Source organism: Hypomesus nipponensis, chromosome 23, assembly GCF_054491055.1.
Source record: "Hypomesus nipponensis isolate SF chromosome 23, ASM5449105v1, whole genome shotgun sequence".
Classification (NCBI taxonomy): Eukaryota; Metazoa; Chordata; class Actinopteri; order Osmeriformes; family Osmeridae; genus Hypomesus; species Hypomesus nipponensis.
Genome location: NC_140383.1, coordinates 9,649,407 through 9,665,402, shown reverse-complemented (window position 1 = coordinate 9,665,402; position 15,996 = coordinate 9,649,407). Strand labels below are relative to the sequence as shown.

General features: G+C 50.3%; 1 protein-coding gene across 2 annotated transcripts; it reads left to right on the top strand.

Annotated features, from left to right (window-relative positions):
* The first annotated feature begins 1,797 nt into the window (after positions 1–1,797).
* On the top strand, positions 1,798–15,295 carry kansl1l (KAT8 regulatory NSL complex subunit 1-like). 2 transcript variants are annotated; one of them, XM_084689833.1, is made up of 15 exons: positions 1,798–2,070; positions 2,439–3,555; positions 6,870–7,011; positions 7,361–7,528; positions 7,671–7,792; positions 8,509–8,689; positions 9,775–9,940; positions 10,299–10,436; positions 11,734–11,886; positions 11,974–12,083; positions 12,895–13,016; positions 13,117–13,189; positions 13,303–13,415; positions 13,705–13,852; positions 14,487–15,295. In XM_084689833.1, exons 2-15 carry the CDS (start codon positions 2,498–2,500, stop codon positions 14,724–14,726), a joined length of 2,934 nt encoding a protein of 977 aa, XP_084545959.1. In that variant the 5' UTR covers positions 1,798–2,070; positions 2,439–2,497; the 3' UTR covers positions 14,727–15,295. The 2 variants fall into 2 exon arrangements, with proteins under 2 accessions (XP_084545959.1, XP_084545958.1); XM_084689832.1 differs by having other exon boundaries at positions 6,867–7,011.
* Positions 15,296–15,996: the final 701 nt, after the last annotated feature.

Below are 15,996 nucleotides of genomic sequence, written 5' to 3'. Positions count from 1 at the left end.
CCACAGTTTGCTACCTGCAAAGACACATCAGAAGCATGTCAGCAGCCGGCAGTGTCTCTCCTCGACTGTACAGTCAGATTCGAGTCACTATCACAGGCATCCTGCAGGGGGTGCTGTTCTTGCTCTGCCAAGTTTATTTGTTCTGTTCGTTCTTCGCCAATGTTTTTTCCAATGTAGTCATCCATGAATACATTTCCTACACAGTGATCTCGATCTACGTGACAGGGACTACTATAAACCTTGGGGTAGGCCAGACTCTCTTTCGACAAAGGGCTGTTTATGTTTGTTCAAAGATACGCAAGTTAATGACGATCTGACAGGTCTTGGGGGTACTGTTTTTGTGGACCGACCGACTGACCGACCGAGAGAGCATTAGAGTTTGGTCGCAGCTGAAAATGCAATGTACACGTGCTGCTTGTATGTATAACACATTTTATTGGATAACTCACTATAAGATGATGTTAATTAAACGGTCTAAAATAGCCTCATAGTAGCCCGGACCTTACTCCATGAGATTGATGAGTCTACCACTAGACTGAATTAGCCTATATTAGAATCTGCAAGGTATAGGGTAGGATCAAATATTATCTTTATATGTTCATAAACACACACACACATTTTATTTCTGACTTCTTTGGTCGTGTAATGTGTCATAAGAAGTGACGTTGTAATACATTTGAGGATATGATGTGATCATAGTAAATTATAATTTCAGATAGGCCTACTTGAATACTATCTTAAGTTAGATGTTTTAGTTATACTTCAACAAATTCTGTTGTAAGTGACTCACTGATTTTGATCTTCACTCCTGTGCTTGTGTGTGATGATAGGGTCTACCTAGCTTCACCACAGTGTACTGCAAAGACACATCCGGAGCATGTCAACGGCAGGTAGCCCATTCTTCTCTCCTCCAGTGGACAGTCAGGGTCACATATCACCGGCACCCTGCTGCTCTTCATCCACTGTCCAAATGATATATCTCCAACCAAAATGTCCCCACTGTAACGACCACACTATTATTTGACGAATCAAGAATCTGGACCAATCAATTAACATTTCGTTACGCTTGTGTACATCTTATGATGCGCTGATATTAGTTCTTGTGTTTTCTGCATGTGTGAAATTATTATGTCATTGCTTTTCCTTGTGAACACAGACAGCGGCATATTTTACGATGTTCCATCTTCTATATGATATTACTGTTGTTGATGCATTGTTCTGTCAGCATAATTATGTAGCCTAATTTTGACATTTAGATTGTTATTATTGCACGATGTTTGCTAAATACAAATAGTTTCTTAGCACGAACCACTGAAATACTGTTTGAACTGTGCACTTCAGTGATTATGTGTTATGTGTAGGCATTACTAAGGATAAAAGTGTCTGATTATTGAATGCATGTTAATGCAATGCAATGCCTTTGACACAATAAACACATGTCAAATGTTGAACAATTGTGCCATTTTTATTTCGATTGGGCACCAACAATGATGGATGAAAATAACTGAATACATGACTTCATTTGTGCAATGTAATGTTTCTGTTTCTCTCGTGCTTTAAACGAAACATGCTACACTTTTTAAATATTGGATTATAAAGTCCACATATATCTCAATTCATCACAAAAAAACATATCCTATCCTATTTTGACCACATCTTAAGGTTCTTTAGCAGAGGCAGGCGCAGCGCGTGATATCAGAGTTTAGCCAGATTTGTAATGAGCAATGCGCTGCATTGTATTGGTCCAACCTGCAGGAATATTTGCATAGACTCGCCCACACGGGTGTTCCACGCCCCTACTGTAACAGCTACAGAAACAAGCAGCCGTTCTATCACGGCAGTTGGAAATTAGGTAGTGTGTCAGCCAGCGAAATATCTTCGTAATTTTTTAGATAGCCAGCTGGATTACTGACCTCACGTTAACTTTCAGCAATCTAACCTTTCCTGGAACTAATGTTACACGGATTTTAAGATTGTGTGTTCTGTTTCAAGAATACAGTACAGGACAAGTATTTGGTCTATGATCGAGTATTTCGATTTCTGATAGTCGACAGTGTCGGTTTTCATCCGGTGAGTGGATATTATTCCTAGACGTTTCTTAACGAATTTTAACTTAAGTGATACTGTATTGTAGTTCTGTTGTTCTGTGGTGTCCCTCACTTGTCGACACGTACGTAACTATTCATATTTTAGTTAAATGTGAGAGATTGAGAGCAATTTGCAGTTTACATTTATTTAGTCAGATACAGTACGGTACAGTACTGTAGGCTAATGTCAAAGTTACGAGCTTGATAAACGTGTCATTGAGTCATACAGTATTAATGATGATAGTCACAGCGTCATGTAGCATATTGTTTGCTTATCTAATTGTGTAGCCTACTAATTTAAAAAACAGATTTTCATTAAACTGATGGATTTATTTTGCCTATTATTTACAGGGACCATAAGTTTGGGTGCAGTAGCACCATTCTGTTTGAAAAGTTTCTGGTCAGAGGGAATGGCCCCTGCTTTGACCAAGCTCACAAAAGACCGACACAGAATCCACCTGCCCTCTCCTCTGAGCTCCAGCAACATGGAGGCAGATAGTGCCATGCTTAGTCCTGAATTGGACCCCCATGTGAAACTGATGGAGGACAACTTTTCTCAGAAGGTGTGGCTCAACCTTTCCTCCTTGCCTTTCTTGGACACCTGCTGCTCCAAAGGTTCCCTGGAGTTCCCCAACTCGATCCTGGCTCCCCTGCTACAGGCCTCAAGCAGCCAGTACAAGAGTGTGCTCCTCTCTCGATCCCTTCTCAGCCTGATTTCTCTGAACAAAAACCTCAAGGATTCACAGGCAGCAGCCTTAACAGGTACGCAAGACATGTACATTGTGCCCATCCCTGAACACAGTGGCCAAGATGTGGTGATGCAGCCTCAACACTGTGGAGCAGATGGCCCTGATGTCCCCCAGTCTCCTCCACATTACCAGGGTAACACCATCTGCCAGTACAGCTCTGCTCTGCCGACACCTACCATGTCGAGGGAGGGACAGCGGGGTGTAGTTAGCACGGAACCTGCCTCAGCTCAAGCCTGGGCAACGAGGGCTCCTGATCAACCTGTGACTGCTGCAGTGGTGCAGGGGGCAGTGAGAGACCAGACCCAGTGGCATGTCTCCAGACAGGCAGCTCTGCTTCTTAGGGCAGAGAGGATCCAGAGGAGGCTCCAGGCCCTGCTAGGGGAGCACACCAGCCGCCACTGCAGCATCCAGCTGGACGCTCTGAAGAACAGGCTCAGGCAGGAGAGGACAGGGACCCTGGCCGCTCCTGTTGACACCAAGCCCGACCCACTCCTGGTACATATGCAGATCCCCGCCCCGGGCAATAGAGTTCAGTGGCCTCTCGTACCAGAGTCCTCCTCGCCTCCATCAACCTTGACAGAGATGCAGGAATTTGCCTGCCATGCCCAGGCACTGCTGCGGGTTGTCCAGCAGGCCATAGACTCTGATGCCACAGACAGCGGCTCTGATGATGAGGAGCTGGAGCCTGAACGCCCAAGCAGAAACCTAGCGGTACCATTGTAAGTAAAGAGATCTTAAAAGTAAATCGTTTTTTTTTTCTCCCACGGGCATCTTGTTTAAGAAGGGCTTGTTTTAAGGAGTCCTGGTGTTTTCTTGGCTGCCGCAGTGGGTTGTTACAGCTTCATAAACAGTGGATGAATTGGAGGAAAGGTATGAAGATCACATACCATAAAAACAAGTGTACGTGGGTTTGAGTCAAAGTGTAAACACACAAGCCTATTTGCTACCCTAAACCCTTAAGAGAAATGATTTAAACTGTTTTTTGTTATTGCATTTGTTTAGTTGACCCCAAACAGAGTATTCTGGTATTCTTGGTTTCCTTACTTCTCCACCCCAAATTCCTCACAGCATGTCTTTGACGTCAGTCAAAAAAGGGCGGATTTCAGATTAAAACGGTACCAGTTCATTGGCTAGGTTAAATCGTTGCATAGTTATCAGGCACTCAGACAAGGACAAAGCCTACTGAAGATAACAGAAAGGCCCAGGGGAGAGGGAGACAGAGGGAGAGATAGAGGGAGACAGAGAGAGGGAAAGAGAGGGTTAAATGACATTCAATGACAGCTGTGGAAAAAAACAGCCTTTTCTTTTAGAGTGAGTTTTGCAGCTCCACCCTCAAAGGGCTCCACATGTGTTTCATTTGGCCTTCTTGGCAAACGTGGTGAAGTCTAGTTTTCCGTCCTTACAGCTGTGGATACCAATGACGTTTCCTCTGTTTATTTTCGCTCGACTTCCATCCAATGGGTTGGTCTTTGGGAGGATAGCGGTCGGCCTCGTAGATTCCTCCACAACCCTCTCCTGCAGTCATAACAGTCGTGTCTGGTTTCCTGGCTCTCCTTTCCCAGCAGCGGTGGAGGGGGGGGGAGGGGCACGGGCACAGACTGGCATACCTCTATGCCCTCCCATGCATGCCTTCCGCTTTCCTCTTCTCTCATCCTACCTATTCTCCTCTGAATGGAACGGCCCTCTGCTCAGAGTTCTTGACGCCCAGAGCTCCTCCTGAACCAGATGAGGGAACTATGTTCAACTGTAGTATGCAGACGACATCAAAACCTGTGAAAGGTGCCTATCCTGTTTTAGCCTACTGCCTGGTAGGCTCCAATTCACTTAAAAATAAGAATTGTGTTCTTATTTACCCTTTGCTGTGAGTGTTAATCTTAAGACTCGTACCTTTTCTGGTAGATTGGTACCAGTCGCACATCGCCAAGTAACCACACTACCCTGGGCTGGAATGTCGGGATGGAGAGAAAAGACGTGACATTTATGTAGCTTGGGTGTGAGAAGATGGGATGTTAGCCGTGATTCCTGTGCGGGCCTAATAAACGGCGTGAGTGACAAAGGGGCAGCGGTTGACACAGTTCTGGGGAGGGCGGACATTGAGAAGGAGGGAGGCCGGGGTGGGGGGTTTGTTTGGCAAGATTCTGGCATCCCCCTGGCTGACGCACTTGGTCTTTGTGGAGGGCTTATGCCTCATGCTGGGCCGACAATGGTGTCCCCGTGCCTGCCAGACCAGACGTTTTATGGCATGCAGCTCCTTCAATGGGACTTCCTCCGGGTGGAGGAGGGTGTTAGGTCGTTTTCATCTTTGCGAGATGAGGAAATGGTTTGGTTTGTTTGAGGGAAAACAGCGGGGTTATAGACTTTAAGTCAGTTAAAAGAGCCTCGGAATGCAATTTCTCTTACATCGCTTGTAGGTTTCACGCTGGAACGTTCTTTATTTGGGTGTCGGCCGAGATTCAATTTTCAATAGCAGAGGCTCATGTCTAGCCTACTCCGTCTCCAGCAACCCTTTATTTGAGCTGCTCTCACTCTCCCAAATGGACATGACATGGGAGTGGGGACAGCCTTGGCTAATTCCTGGAATGAAGGTGATCAAAGGACAGTTGACACTGTGTCTAACCCTAGGGTTACAGGGATGAAGTTACTGATTCTGTTCTCTCCTTTGTGCGTGTGTGTGTGTGTGTTGTCCTGCTGCTCCACTTAACTGTAAATATCTCTGGAATGTTCCTACTAGTCAGACAAGGCCCCAAGGCTAGAACTGAGGCTGGGGCAGGCAGTACCAGGCTGTGGCAGGCTGCTGCTACTGGGAGGATAGACACCGGGTGCAGGATGGGAGTCAGTGAGTCAGCCTCCATTTAAGGGACGATATAAAATAATAATTTGTATATCCCTGCTTTTTATAAGGAATGTCACAAGGGCTTCATAATATAGTTGTAGCAACATTTATTAAATCTGTGGGCAGCATATCGTGTTGGTGAAGTAAAAGATATGGGCCTATTTGTCAAAGAGGAAAACAAACCGGCTGTTGTTAGCTTCCACAGATAACCTTTCCTACTCTGTTTGAAGCTTGGTGTTCCTGGCATTCCCAAGGTCGTAGAGCAGTGGCATGGCAACAGCTTGGTGTGGCTAGCGACCGTCCAGGGTAGAGGAATACCAGACCATACGGCCTCCATGGAAACCGGCACACAGCTTGCAAATGATTTATTTATGGCCTAGTTTGCCATTTTACCTGCCTCAGCAGAATCCCTCCTCCTAGCCCCATCTCTGTTAGAGCCCATTAAAACAGCTGATTAGCATGTTAGCTAGGTCATATTTATCTTCTGCCACTAGTAGAAGTACTACTACTTTTAAGTGCTCGGCTACTGAAGGATTGTGTTTTGAAACATGCTTGCTGTTTCGGAAGTCATCTTTAAGATAAAAAAATAAATAAACAGATCATTTGAAAGTATTGTACAGATTTGATGTGGTTCATAGAATTTTCGAATCGAATCTTGAATCCTTCAACATTTTGAATAAAATGCTAAAAGAAGTTCCCCCTTTTTTTGTTGTTGTCTATTGTTATTTCTGTTTCTCTCTTCCTCCCCTCATTCCTCCTGCTCTCTCCTGATCTCTCCACCTCCCCTCATTCCTCCTGCTCTCTCCTGATCTCTCCACCTCCCCTCATTCCTCCTGCTCTCTCCTGATCTCACTTCCTCCCCTCATTCCTCCTGCTCTCTCCACCTCCCCTCATTCCTCCTGCTCTCTCCTGATCTCACTTCCTCCCCTCATTCCTCCTGCTCTCTCCTGATCTCACTTCCTCCCCTCATTCCTCCTGCTCTCTCCTGATCTCTCCACCTCCCCTCATTCCTCCTGCTCTCTCCTGATCTCACTTCCTCCCCTCATTCCTCCTGCTCTCTCCACCTCCCCTCATTCCTCCTGCTCTCTCCTGATCTCACTTCCTCCCCTCATTCCTCCTGCTCTCTCCTGATCTCTCTTCCTCCCCTCATTCCTCCTGCTCTCTCCTGATCTCTCCACCTCCCTCCATTCCTCCCAGAAGCAGGTCTGGGTGTGAGCAGAGCTGGCAGGAGGGGAGGGCAGATGTGGGCAGCCGGTGGACCTGGTTGCAGCTGCGTGTAGATGAACTGGAGGGTCGAATCCAGCAGCTGGGCGACCTTCACAGGCAGATCTCCTCCACCAAGGTAACCCTCCAGGACCTGCTGGATGCCGACCACACCCCCAACCCTGGTCTCAACCCTGGCTGCAGACCCTGTCACCTCCTGGTGTGACACTTGGTCCCCGGGGTGTCATCTGGCTTTGATGTCTTAACTCACGTTGTCTCGGCTCATCAGCTGCTATGACAGCTTCTTGGCTCCAGACAGCTTTATTCACACTCACAATGCCCACTCCTGCCATCATGGCAACACGGTGACATCAGAGATTTATGGGATGGATTATGGACCCAACTATCGTGCAGGATTGATTGAATCAGGCAACTGCAGCATATATACGTGTGTGGTGTGGTGTGTGTGTGTGTGTGTGTGGTCTCAGGGGGGCGTGGTCCTGGCAGACTCCCAGCCACTGACAGACAGGCAGATCCAGCAGACCCTGCTGACAGAGACAGCAGGCTTGTCCTTCACGGCAGGGGGCCATGGAGACCTGGCCTCGGACACCGAGCCCAGCAGCCCCACACGCCTGCTCCGGAACATAGAGAGACAGGTACACACACACGTATGACACACGCACACTCGTTCAAGCAGCATACCATTTTGAAGGTCCCCGTTTCCCTGATGTGTTAGCGTGTGACATGCTGGCTGAGGTACCGTGGCGTGTCTGTGACAGGGGATATCTGTACCCACAGAGTGCCCAACTGACCCAGATTGTCACCAGCCTGATGTCCCCCCTCAACCTGTCACCCTCCTCCTCTCCCGTCTCTAAAGACGCCTGCAGACGGAGCGGTCTGAACGAGAAGGCCTTCGGCAGGTATTAAAGCACCCTAGACCACAGAGAGCACGCTGAGAGATCCAGTTCACCGTTAGCCAGAGTGCGCATCTCGAGTGTTTTCAAGCCTCCGGAATCTCATTAAGGAGAGGTCATGAGGGTTGGGTGAGGAGGGTCCGGGGGAGTTGCCGCAGTATGACAAGCATTGGTCACACACTTCCTGTTACCACGGAAACATGCTATCCATCTCAGTGGAGATAGAATTGTCTGCGGAGATGACATTGCCGTTGTGAGGGTTGCTTCTCCTCACAAACCTGTGTGTGTGTGCGTGTGTCGTTGTGTATGCGTGTGTGTGTGCGACTGGGCTACAGCCCAGACGCGCACTCTCATCAGTCATCTAGCGGAGTTTAAACATGCTGCTCCCCAGTGTTGAAACAAGCCACAGAACTAAGTAACTGCATCCGGAGAGATCTGGATCAGAATCATTAGTTCAAGTTTTCCTTCCTGTTCCCGACCTCTGCCCGGCTCTCAGGCTGTCGTGGATTCCTTGGACCCATTGGATTTAGATGCCCCGAGGGACTCGGGCCCGATTTGTTTGGATTGCAAGCAAACGTAGCGTGTGTGTGTGTGTGTGCTTTTGATAGTGGAAAGTGCAATGGAGGTTCACAGTCTATGTGATGGCTAAGTGACTGGTAGCTGAGTCTGTGTAATGCCGGGCGGGTCCATGCTGAGCGTGTGCACTGTGTGCTTCTCTGCAGCAGCCTGAAGAAAGGCGAGGACATGTTCCTCCAGAGGGGGGCGAAGAGGAGGAGGGGGGCGCGCAGGAGACAGCTCCTCCAGGCCGACGCCTCCTGTGTGTCGGCACGGACGCGGCCCCTCGTCACCTACCACAAACCCCGGCTCTTCACCTTGAACGGGACCACCGCCCACATCCGACAGGTAACCCTTGCCTTCATAGAACGCAGCCCTGGCCCTTGCCCTAACATCAACAAACACCCTGTGAGGACATGTGAGGTCTACATTGCAGGAACGTTAGCCCTAACCTTCTCTAACCCTAACCTTCCAAGCTGAGGAGACTTCTAGACCCGCTTTTACTGCCAATATAAACATTTTTGGTGAAAAAGGTCCCTAAATTAAATAGGAATTAGAGTTAAGCCAAAAAGCTGGTTGTGCTCAAAGAGCCTACAACTGGCCAGGGAACATCTTAAAATGTGTTTCCACCACAGGATGTTTGGACTAGCTTGTGTGAGACAGTCTGCAACCCCAGACACGACCATGAGACCATTAGACCAACTCTAGGTTGTCCTCTTAGAGAACAGATGGCGCATCGACTCCGAGCGTTGTTATTGAGAACCCGCGGCGTGCGTCACGACTGCTGTGGCCCTGGGGGCGTCATTCACCTCCCCTCGTTATGCAGACGGGGCCTAATTGTTCTATTATGATTCGCCGACGAGCTCCGAGGAGAGTCTTTGGAGAGGCTCCGCCGAGAGAGAGGCGGTAGACTATGCTGCCTTTCCATCTCCAGAGACCTTGAATCTCAGCCCGTGGCTGGAGGGCTTTAAGCTGACACACGGCCCTTTCTCTCCTGCCCGGTGCGTCTGGCTGTGGTGTCTCTGCCCAGCCAGCCAGAGCAAGCGTCAGAGCAACACGAGCTGGTGAGAACGTAGGGAGGAAGGGAAGAGAGGAGGGGGGGAGGAAGGAGGGAACGAGAAGAAAGCTTTTAGCGGCTTAATTCGTTTGATTAGCGTGATTTGCCTCAGCGCCTCCAGGGCGCGGTGACTCATCGAGCGCCGAGACGACACTCCACTCGTTCACCTCTACCGCTCCTTTCCCAGAATCCCTCTGGCTACCGGTTCAGAGAACCCCTCTCTTTGACCCATTTCCTTTTAGATAAGGGAGGCTTGAGTTACCCGGGGATTCAAAAAGCCACCGAGGATGAAAGAAGAGGACCATCGTGGCCTGGATGGACGAAATGGAATTCAGCAGCTGTACTCTGTATTTACCGGTTTTCTCTCCTCCTGCAGGAACTGGGCTCCGCCTACCTCGCCTCCTCCTCTCCCTCCTCCTCATGCCCCACCTGTGAGTCATGTGACCCCCTTGGCCTGTGTTCTGACCCCGCCTGCTCCAGCGACGCCCCACCTCCTGGCTGGGGCCACAGCAGAGCACACCCTGTGTTGTCGCTCTCCTCAGGTAGGCCTGTGTGGGGTGAAGAGGGTCAGAGGAACACGCTAATGTATCAGAGGCAGTCTTGGTGATTAAGATCCAAATCTAGTGGATCAGCCCCAGGCCTAGTGGATCAGTTCCAGGCCGAGTGGATCAGTTCCTGAACTAGTGGATCAAATCTAAATGTTCCAGACTCAGTGTTTCAGCGCCAGACTTAGTGTATTGGATCCAGACCTAGTGTATTCGATTCAGACCCAGTGGATCCGTCGAAAGACCTCGTGGATCAGTTTCAGAAAACAGATCCACATCAGGTGCGTGGATCGCAACCCACAGCTGGCTCGGGAGAATGCGTAACACGTCTGCCGTCTGTGCCCCACCCATCCAGACACCCCTCTCCAACAGCACCTCCAGAGGGCCCTGCTCCGGGAAGACTGGCTCCAGAGGCCCCTGCTGCTGAACACGGAGCCGTCCAGCCCCGTCCCCAGCCCCAGGGGCCGCAGGCTCAGCTCGACGCCGCTGCCCGGTAAGGAGCGGCTAGCGCGCACACGCTCCTCTCTGCGGAGGCTTCACTCGGAGAGCTTACACCGCGTCACCCCGACTCCTCGTTGTCCTCTATCCTCTCCTCTCGTTATGTAACAACACACTTGTGGTGTTCTGGAACGCCCCAGTGTCCTGTCGGGGGGCTGGGGGTGTGAGTCTCCCCTCCCCCAGAGCAGGTTCTGAGCAGGCGGGTTGGCAGTAACAGTCCCTGGCCGCTCTCCAGGGGACTTCTCACACAGGCTCTGACTCTGCCTCTCCAATCATTAACCCCCCAGTGCCCCTTGCTAGCCAGGACCAGCTAGGATCCCCAAACAAGCCCTGTTCTCATGGGGGGGGGGGGGGGGGGGAGAACAGGGCAGAGGAGTCGGCGAGGCTGAGAGGGGGCGGGGGGGGAATAGGAGTTGGTAGAGGTCAAGGAGGAGGGTGGAGATAAAAGGAGAGAGGGTAGCCAGGGGAAGGAGTACCGCTGCGCGTCAGGTGAGCAGAGCACTGAGACGCCCCCCCAAGAGAGCTAACTCAAACGACGCTTTGTCGATTTCCTGCCCGTGTGAATGACCCCCCCCCCCATGGCCAATGATTAAGCTCAAAAGAACACACGCACAATATTTTACAGTTTAGGCTGTGAAAGGTTATTATTACACAAGTGTAACTTGTGGTATATGGTCCGGTGGGACTCTCCGGCAGGAGGTGAACATTGACGTCGATCTTGTTCTGAGCTCGCCACGATCGACATCACACCCACAGACCCACCCCCGGCTCCTGACTGCTGCTATCTGTCCTCTCAGCCTCTCCTCCTCTGTCCCTCTGCCCCTTATCTCCCGTGCTCCCCTTACTCTCCCGCTCTGTCGGCGACAGCCTCATGGGAGGAGCCGGCAGAGGGGGAAATTGCCCGAGGGATATGTGCAGGTAGTGTCCTCTCTTATCTGGCCCTTACAGGTTGACAGTGCCACAGTGCCAACTCCGATTCAGACCTAGTTGACACTGTTCAGCCATGAGGCTCAGACGTTTGCAGATTACCCTAACATCTCTGTCACACCCCTCCCACCTACCACACAGACTATCTGCTCTCCTTACAAAAGACCTGCCCGCAGACAAAGAGCTCCATTGTGTGTGGGTCTGTGAGGAGTCATCTGTCTAATGTAACCCAACTGAGAGTTAAGGATTAGCATTAGGGATGTGCTATTATGGTTTCACCAAGCCTTGTTATGCCCGGGGGTGGGGTGGTAGTCGGCGTAAGGGGGATTCCCGATGATTTAACACTGTTTGCTGTGTCACTCCAGGTTCTTCTCAACGCCACAAGCACCATGGAAGGCATCGAGGGGGCGGGGTCAGGGGTGTGTCACCAGTCGGGTGGGCGGGGCTGTCCCAGATGCCCCGCAGGAAGGCCTATCAAGGGAGCAGGAAGAGGAGACACTCTCACAGAGTGCTGGAAGGTGTGTGCGTGTGCGAGCGTGTATGTGTGTGTGTGCTGCATGTTCAGACAGATAAGCGCTGTAACAGACCGTTGCTTCCTGTTCTAGATGAGGACGACCTTCTGTGTCGGCTGTCAGACCCAGAGGACGGCTCGGGGGAGGGGCTAGAGGAGACGTCCACGCCTCACACCTCCCACGCACGCAAGCCTCCTGGGCAGGTAGGCTCCACCTCCTCACTTCACCGACCTAACACTCACCTCACCTGCTACACCCACCTCACCTGCTACACCCACCTCACCTACTACACCCACCTCATCTACCTCACCAACCTCACCCAGTTCACCTACCACACCCACCTCACCTACTACACCCACCTCACCTGCTACACCCACCTCACCTACTATACCCACCTCACCTACTACACCCACCTCACCTGCTACACCCACCTCACCTACTACACCCACCTCATCTACCTCACCAACCTCACCCAGTTCACCTACCACACCCACCTCACCTACTACACCCACCTCATCTACCTCACCAACCTCACCCAGTTCACCTACCACACCCACCTCACCTACTACACCCACCTCACCTGCTACACCCACCTCACCTACTATACCCACCTCACCTACTACACCCACCTCACCTGCTACACCCACCTCACCTACTACACCCACCTCACCTGCTACACCCACCTCACCTACTACACCCACCTCACTCACTTCACCTACCTCACCAACCTCACTCATTTCACCTACCTCACTCATTTCACCTGCTACACCCACCTCACCTACTACACTCACCTCACTCACTTCACCTACCACACCCACTTCACCTGCTACACCCACCTCATCTACCTCACCAACCTCACTCACTTCACCTACCACACCCACCTCACCTACTACACCCACCTCATCTACCTCACCAACCTCACTCACTTCACCTACCTTATCAACCTCAGCCACTTGACCTACCTAACCCGCCTCACCAACCTAACCAGACCTTGTGTTCCCCCTGCGTCTTCAGGGCCCTATCCGCAGACGACAAGGAGAGAGCGTCTACAACATTGACAACATTGTCATCCCCATGTCACTCGCGGCCACGACCAAGGTGGAGAAGCTCCAGTACAAAGATATCATCACACCAAGGTACAGTAGGCCCTTACTGCTCAGCGGAAGCTATACAACCCCCGTCTGACACAATTGTTTTTTGAGCAAAGAGACTGATCTAAGAGTCTTGTTTCTATAGCTGGAGAATAGTAAGCACCTTACTACGGGAGGTGAGCGAGGGGGAGAAAGAGGAGGAGGAGGAGGAGGAAGAGGTACGGACATTAACGTTTATGCTTACGATGCCTGTCCTTACCAGCACTCTCTCTCTCCTACAAAATTAATTATGAATGACTCGTGTGTGTGTGTGTGTGTGTTGCCTGTTCAGGTACAGCTCCTGTGTGACGAGATCTTCTCCCAGAGACACCTGGGATGTGAGCAGAGAGAGAAGCTGCGCTGGGTGTCCTGGGGCAAGAGCAGACCGCACCGACGCACCACCAGGTGGGCCCGCCTGAACCTTCCGGACACCACCACTCTCTAGAACCACGCACCAAAACCAGAGAAACAGAACCTCACTAGAATTCCATCGCATATATAGTTTGGCATATCTAATGCAGGCCGGGCCTCAGGCCTCATCTTGCACAAGGGAGCATCACCACATGTCAAAATCACAGGTCCACTCCCCGGAAATCGATCCGTGAAGCGCTTCGCCTCAGTGGATCCATTCCCAGGCGCCGTCTCAAGACGTTGGGTGTTTCCAGAAGCTTATGCCCCGTGTATTTGTGCCCAGGTCTGGGAGCAGGAGCCTAGACGGCAGCATGGGGACGGAAGGCTCAGCGTGGGATCGTGGCCTCCGGTGCCACGGGACTCCGCCTCCTGACTGGGGCTGCACCTACCCGGAGACGGACGCGGAAGAAGGCGCGGGGGAGGAGTGTGTGGTGAGGAACCACCGGCTGGCGGGATCCTCCAGACACGTGGGGGAGGGGTCGCGGCTCGTGTCGCGGCTGTGAGAGGAGTGGGTGACTCTGGGCTGATTGGAGGGCTTCTCGATTGGACGAGTCATCAAGTCATAGGCTCTTAGAGACGGGAGCCGAATCAAGACGGTCCCGCTCTCCAGAGTGGAGGAGGAGCAGGACGAGGGCCAGTGTTTGTCCACATTTTCAGCTCGACGCGTTCGGGGCGACCGACTTCTGTGGCGGTCGGGTCAGGTTTCAATCGCAGACGAAATACTCGCTGTCCAGATCTAAATCGCCATTACCCTGTAAGTCTTCAGAGGTACACGGGAGATCAGGGATCAGGTATATTTCCGTAGCCCCAAACCGAGCTTGTGACAGGCTTCCCCCATGACGTTCACTGCTGTGTGGGTGTGAAGGCTACCCCATACACACACATACACACAGCAAAGGGGAAAAGTGACAGGAAGGAATATGTTGTCCGAGTTTATCCATTGTTCCCCTGTCAACCTTAATGTCGGGAAAGGTGTTCTCACCAGCTTGTCGATCTCTAGGCTCACCTCACTCTAATACCAGTGTGTTGGTGTATGAATGTGTGTGTGTTCTCTCTCCGGTGCAGCCGCAGGCCCCATGGGAGCAGCGTGTGTTTCCCCTGGGCTGCGAGGAGGTGGAGGCCCTGCACTGGGACCAAGAGGAGCCGGCAGAGACAGGGCCTCCCTGGGACCAGGCAGGAGAGGATTCGAGTAGTGCAGAGGACAGCAGCTCTCTTCTCTCCAACCCTTTCCCCTCGTCCCCACCCCGCACAACTCCACCCTCTGTTGGCCGTCTGGGGAATAGCGCCCCAGAGGAAGAGGGCTGAGACGAGAGACTGGTGTCGTCATTGAACTCCATGCTGCCACTCCCTATAGTGGATTCTGGCACATTCTCTTGGAACCTTATTTCCATACCAGTATTTGTGGCATTCGTCAGACTCAATGTTGGGTTTTGTTTTGCCTACGTGTTTGCAAGGACAGTTTTCTATTTAAAACATTGCTAAATGTTTTTGAATGATTTTAATAATCTTCCACTGTTCCTTGTGGTTCTAGTTAGGAGTCTAGTTTGTATGCACAATAGAAAGCAATGCATACTAGCAGTACAGCCAATGATAGCCTCAGGTCAATATCTGTATAAAGGTTTTACAATATTTATTGATGTTCAAAGCGCTGAGAATGTCAAGTCTTAATATGTTGTACTGTCAAAGAATATAAATGTGTGTATACCTAGAACTTTAGATTCACATCAGATCAACTAATGTTTTTGACACAGTGTATTTGCAAATATATGTCAGTTGATACATTAAAAAAAAAATCATTTTTAGTTGATACACTGTCTGAACGTCGGGAGTTTGACAGATGGGTCGGTCCTCAATAAAATATAATTCAAACGACATTACCAATCATTATGCATTAGGACCATCAGATGGCAATATAGTCCTCTGCATGTCATTTGATGAGAATGCTACATTTTGTCGAGCGTTTGGGTAAACGTTATTGTAGAACTACTGCAAAGGAGCACTATAATACACTGAGAATGTCGTATGTCACTTGGGAACTTCATTTATGTTAGCCCCATATTGTGCTGGGCCAATAATACCAGTATAGGGTGGTGAGATCCAGGTGTTTGACGAGGACACGTCATCCTCCTGTATCATCAGATGGCTAATTGCAGGCAAGTTACAGTCAAGGGTATCTTCATCTAAAGGTGTGGGTGGGGGACAGAGGATATTGAATCAGATGGTTTATTGATCTATCCTGATGACAGGTCATAAAAATGAGTTATGAAACCTGATCACCTCTGTAGACACATTCCCGTGATTATCACAGTGTTCCATCTGTAACCTTGTTCTCATAAGATGGCAATGACCAGTCTCTTGAGTGTGAAATTTTGATTGTTGAGGCCCACATATAGTGTTGTGGTTAGATATAGGGCTACTGCTGTGCAGCAACCTTACTGATTAATGTTTACTCAAGACAAACGGCGCCAGTTTTGAAGAGAACAATAATACACTTTATGTTTCATTTTACCAGAGCATGTAAGCTTTTTTCCCTGACAGAGCCCTAGGTGCATTACATCTGAAGTCAGTTATGAAT

Excerpts from the sequence above, each read along its gene's own strand:
- kansl1l (XM_084689832.1), top strand. The coding sequence starts at position 2,498 with ATGGCCCCTGCTTTGACCAAGCTCACAAAAGACCGACACAGAATCCAC. Across the intron at positions 8,690-9,774 it reads CCACCGCCCACATCCGACAG|GAACTGGGCTCCGCCTACCT; the intron begins GTAACCCTTGCC and ends CTCCTCCTGCAG. Across the intron at positions 10,437-11,733 it reads CAGCTCGACGCCGCTGCCCG|GTTCTTCTCAACGCCACAAG; the intron begins GTAAGGAGCGGC and ends GTGTCACTCCAG.